Consider the following 6,157-nt stretch of genomic DNA (forward strand, 5'->3'; position numbering starts at 1 on the left):
TTCAAAAAATTATATACCCTAACTTTGAATTAATGAACCCAAATAATCAATTATTAATTCAAATAAATATAAAAAAATAATTATAAACCCTAATGGGATGAGTGAATCCTTGTTAATTATCTTTTTATAATATTAAAGCATAATAAATTAAAATTAAAGAAAATATAATTAAAAATTATAATAAATTAAGAGTGGTACACGGTGGTACACACAAAATAATGGGACAGATGATCCACGTGAATACACAAGATACATATTAGATATTTAATTGTATTTTAATTCGAGAGTGCATGCATGCCTCGGATTAATGTTTAACTACATACTAGCTATAGCTAGTGGGCTCATAGTGTTCGAAATATCGAATTGCTTTATCCTGAATGTTGAAAAATTGCAAATTAATGTTTGCACAGTACTGTGTTATTACATGCATTGAGAATTTACATAAAGAAATAATTTGCACAACTACTTAAACATATATACACTATCACGCAATTGTACAAGTGTACAACCTTCACACTTATATTATATAGAGGGATGTGCTAAAATAAAATCACTTCTTAGAATATAAAATAGGAACTATTTTCAACCCTTAGATCATCAAAATTTACTGTTAATCATCACCTTGTTGGATGAATTCATGGTCCCGAGTTTGAATACCGTAGGTAGCAAAAAAATTATTTTTCGCAATTCATACATTTACACGACGAATTCATACGTGTTCTATATAGAATTCATACATTTTAGGTAGTTCTTATTTTATATGTTAAGAAGTGTTTATACCGTAGCTCTCCCCTATACTTTGCATAAGCTGTTTGTAATGATTGCATAACGAAATTTAATTAATTAGATAAAATTTTCGCTCCTTTTAAGATTCAAAAATTTTATCTAATTAATTAAATTTCGTTATGCAATCATTACAAACAGTTTATGCAAATTACAAGCATTTTATACAATATATATACTGGCTTATGCAATCATTCTCCATTATCACCACATTTGTTCATTCACGTTTGATCTTCTATATATATATATATATATATATAGAGAGAGAGAGAGAGAGAGAGAGAGAGAGATGATCTAGTAATAATGTTACTTTTCGTGAGAATAAGAGATTTGAATAGGTTAGTAAAATTTATTAATAAACTTCTTGTAATATACAGATAACCATATTAATTCAAACTGGGGTTCAAATCCATATTATTTAAATACGTTATTCATGCATTACAAGCACTTTATTCATATATTTATATTGACTTAATCATTACATTATTCTCATTTCTCACGAAAAGTAACATTATCACTATATATGACCTAATCATATATATATATATACTAGATTTTTCTTTTATTATAATATTTTCATACAAAATATCATCAAGTCTACTTTTTCATTCAACAAATAGTCCATGTTTTTTTGGCAACCATATTATGCACACAATAGTTAATATTCTAGTTGGGAGTGTGGACTCAATTTCAACGTACACGATCATATTAGTATATATATACATATATATATGTATAGATCTTCCCAGAAGGCAAATCAAACTAGATAAGCGAAGATGAATACACTTATAGTGATGATGATTATTATTTTGGTAATCACAGTGATGCTTATAAGGACGACGAGGAAGAAGAAGAAGAATAAACCCCTAGCCGCGGGGCCTCGAGGGGTCCCGCTGCTAGGAAACTTGCTTCAATTCGACAAATCCAACACCCTCTCATACCTCCAAAAGCTATCTCACAACTACGGCCCCGTCGCCCTCCTCCGGCACGGCTCCACCCCGATCCGGGTGGTTTCCTCGGCGGCGCTAGCCAAGCAGATACTCAAAACCCACGACAACAAACCCTCCGTCCTCGGCCAGCAGAAGCTCTCCTACGGCGGCGCCGACATTGCCTTCTCCCCTCACAACCCTCACTGGAAGGAGATGCGGAGACTCTGCGCCCTGCATCTCTTCTCCCCAGCCAAACTCGCCTCGTTCCGCCCCGTCCGAGAGGCCCAGGTGGCCCGAATGATGGCCACGCTGCAGGCTCGCTGCAGCGCGGCCAACCTGAGCGAGCTGGCCATGTCCCTGGCCAGCAACATCATCTGCGGAGTGGCGTTCGGGAGGACCTACGACGATGACGAGTACGAGAAGAAGAAGCTCGACAAGCTGGTGTTGGAAGCCCAGGCTTTGATGGTCAGCTTTTACTTCTCCGATCACTTGAGGGTTTTCAGTTGGGTGGATAAGCTGTCGGGATTATTAGGTCGACTCGATACCAATTTCGATGAGCTTGATGCCTTCTATCAGCAGCTCATAGACGAACACATCCATGCTTCTTCGTCTCAGATTAATTCTGAGACGAAGCAGGATATTCTTCACCACATGATCCAACTCAAACGTCAAAAACCAGACTCTATCACTTGGGATCACATCAAAGCATTGCTCATGGTACGTAACTCATCAACTATATAATAGTAATTTCTATATAGCAACCATTTTTTTATTTTTTTTTTCTATTTTATACCTCAAATTTTGTTATTGATTTAACAAATTAATTGTCAATAGCAATTTTAAGATATTAGATTAATAGAAATAATTTACTCTCTCCGTCCCCCAAACATCTTCCTAAGGGAGGGTGCATGGCATGAGTTTTATTAAAAATTAGTTGTGTATTTGATAAGTGAAGAATGGATCCCACAAAAAGTAAAGATTCTAAAATCAATAGTGAGTGCAATTATTTCCAAAAGTAGGTTACGAAGATGTTTTGGAACGGACCAAAATGGGAAGAGAGAAAGATGTTTAAGGGACGAAGGGAGTATAAAACAAAAAATTAATGTTAACGCTGACTAAAGATGAACGATACTCATGAGTAGTGATGCTCACATAAAATATGTAAGGGGAAAAAAATCTTGATGGAAGTTGTATTTTATAAATTTTGAGTTTGAGATTTTTAGAAAACAATTTACCTATGATTTGGTTTCATGATAGGGGCTTTTGCACAAAAATTTGATAATCTAATAATTTTATAAGAATAAAAAATAAAGAAAATTGCATCTTCAGTATGTACGCATGTAATTGTATGTAGCATAACATTTTTTCATATATATACACGCTGCAGAACCTATTTGTTGCTGGAACGGACACCGTAGCCGCCGCGATAGTGTGGACGATGACGGGGCTGATGTTGAGGCCCGCAATCATGAAAAAGACGCAAGAGCACATCAGGCAAGCCATAGGGTGCAAAAAGCAGGGAGAGATGATCGAGGAAGACGAGTTGGAGAAACTGCCGTACCTCAAGGCGGTGGTGATGGAAGCCCTAAGGCTCTACCCGCCTGCTCCGCTGCTCTACCGAATAGAGCAGCAATCGCAAAGCATAGATGGATATGAAATTGAAGAGGGCACCACGTTTATCATCAACGCGTGGGCTATTGCTAGAGACCCAGAGAATTGGGAGGATCCAGATGAGTTTATGCCTGAAAGATTCATCGTTGGATCGGATTGGGAGCTGAGGATGCTCCCCTTTGGAGGCGGGAGGAGGGGGTGCCCCGGGATGGGGATGGGGATGATTGCCACACACCTCGCCTTGGCCAATCTTCTCTACTCCTTCGATTGGGCGCTGCCGCCTTCCGCCCCGGCCATTGACACCGATGCATTGCCGGGGCTCACCATGCATAAGAAAAATCCACTTATTTTGCTCCCTATAGTTCCTTCATGCTTTACCTCATCACCTATTAATTAATTTCATCATATGCTAAATGCAAAATTGATGAATAAATAAAGAGACGACACTTATATTAGCCAATGTCATATAATAATAGGAAGTTGTAGCTACGTAGATAAAATATATATAGAAATAGTTGTTTCATTTTTTATACTTTAAGCATTATGGCAAAAAAATACACGAATTTTGATAAAAATTGCAATTTTCACTTGAAATTTTAATTAAGCCAAAATATACATGAATTTATATTTTGTTGCAATTTTCACCTGAGTTTGATTTTCAGCGAAATTAGAGCTTAGTTGGTAGTTAGAAGTTCCTACGTGGTGCAAACATCCGGAATACAAAACGATGTCGTTTTGTATTAAAAAAAATGGCCAAAAAAATGCACGAACTTTGACAAAAATTGTAATTTTCACCCGAACTTATATTTTAGTTGCAATTTTCAACTGAACTTATACTTTAGTAGCGATATTCACCCGAACTTTTACATTAAGCCCAAAAATACATCTAAAGGAATTAGGGTTCTCATTTTTGGCATGTTTTTATTCTTTATTCATACGTAATAACAATTGCAATTCAAACTTGAATGGAAATTAAATAACGGATCTAAAGCACATGATCAACGGATCTAAAGCACATGATCAGAAATATTAGTAAAACCTTTTGAAGATTCCAAGCGTCCATCTTTTTTAGAAGGAAGAAAAAAATTCTGAAATGAAAGAACAATTAAATGCACATAAAGAAGTTTCAAGTTAATTAACCAGCAAATTAAACCACATGTTGGAATATGTATCACCACTTTCATGAATAACATGAATAGCAAAGCAAAGATTGTCGACAAATGAAATAAAGAAAATAGCTCAAGACAATGGAGTATATGCTAAAGCACTATATATATATATATATATTATATATAATGGTCGACAAATGAACAATCAAATATTCAGGATAGAGACTTATATCATAAAATTGATCAAACCAGCTAATAATAATGGTCGACAAATAATGCTGATATTTATTAATATAAGTTTTCGTCTTCTTCCTCAAAAAAAAAATAAAATAATGGTCGACAAATGAACAATCAAATCAAGTACTCCGGCCCTCAGGCTGGGCGGCGGGCATGGGCGACGGCCCAGGGCCCCAAAAAATTAAGGGCCCAATTTTTTAATATATCTCATTAATTATAGGCTTTATGTATACTAAAAAATATTAGATAACATAATTTATTGTCAAAAATTCAAAGTTCAATTTAAAATCAATTTCAAATTAATTTGATGATAATTTTGTAACATAATTTTGAGGGCCCAATGTTAGGTCCGGAGGGTCTCGAATAGGTGTATGAAGGGGAGGGGGAGGAAATACACCTATGGGCTATTTTTCTTTCCTCTACAACAGAGGGATCTCAAGATAGAGATCAAAACGAAACTTTACACGCAAACTGTGACACCTGTTAACTGAAATGAGTTTTGACCAAACAGGGTAGACGACTGATACTGAAAACTCTTCAGTAAGGAGTTATCAGTCAGTAACTTAACTGATGCACGTAAGGGCTTCAGTCGAGTTTGCTAAAACAGAGATGATAACACTCTTCCTGACTATCAGAGGATAGATCAGTCAGACTGATATCATACGCAGCGGAAATAACTTTGTTTCATAATAGCCTCGGTTGAGCACGTTGTTAGTCTTATGTTTCTCTTAGCAGTTATTCAATATTCAGTTTATCAATTGAAACAACACAAGTAAGAATGTAAAACTGAAAGCTGTAAATAACACAGAGACTTTTACGTGGTTCAGAAAACACTTCCTACATCCACGGACGGTTGATTGATGAGCCCATGTTTGTGCTCGTTTTTCGTGTCTGTTTTAGGTCTAGATAGAGTCTTTTTTCTTTGTTTTGCTAGAGTCAGTCGCCTTGGAGGGCGTAGTTCCAGGGCAGGCCGGTTCTTTGGGCAGAAGGTGCTTTTAAGGCATAATGCCGCTGCATTCCGCGAAAGAGGCATGAGTTTGAAGCAGAGGAGTTTGGGACACTCAGAAGCTGAGTCAGGGGATTTTTTAGGACAATAACTTATGTTGATTTGGAAATTAGGACAAAAACTTTCGGACTTGTAAAAATAGGACACTAATTTTTTTTAGAGTAAAATAGGACACTAATTAATAAGCGTCGTAAAAATAGGACATTTCTCGGCCGATAATTGGCCAAAAAATATCCTGCGGATGCAACACTTATTAATTAGTGTCCTATTTTACTCTAAAAAAAATTAGTGTCCTATTTTTACAAGTTCGAAAGTTATTGTCCTAATTTCCAAATCAATCTAAGTTACTGTCCTAAAAAACCCTCGAACTCCTCAGAAGCTTGTTTTGAAGATCAAAAGTCCGAGAAGCAGGATGTTGGGCAAACCGACCATTTGCCCATAAGTACCGCGCGGGATTCAGTTGCATCGGAAGAAGGTTCTGG

At 36.3% G+C, this 6,157-nt stretch overlaps 1 protein-coding gene across 1 annotated transcript; it reads left to right on the forward strand.

The window, feature by feature from the left end:
• The first annotated feature begins 1,492 nt into the window (after positions 1-1,492).
• Positions 1,493-3,853, forward strand: LOC131012733 (6,7,8-trihydroxycoumarin synthase-like). Its single transcript, XM_057940729.1, has 2 exons — positions 1,493-2,429; positions 3,100-3,853. The coding sequence occupies exons 1-2, from the start codon at positions 1,560-1,562 to the stop codon at positions 3,718-3,720; spliced, it is 1,491 nt and encodes a 496-aa protein (XP_057796712.1). The 5' UTR covers positions 1,493-1,559; the 3' UTR covers positions 3,721-3,853.
• Positions 3,854-6,157: the final 2,304 nt, after the last annotated feature.

The sequence above is a fragment of the Salvia miltiorrhiza genome, chromosome 2, assembly GCF_028751815.1.
Source record: "Salvia miltiorrhiza cultivar Shanhuang (shh) chromosome 2, IMPLAD_Smil_shh, whole genome shotgun sequence".
Lineage (NCBI taxonomy): Eukaryota > Viridiplantae > Streptophyta > Magnoliopsida > Lamiales > Lamiaceae > Salvia > Salvia miltiorrhiza.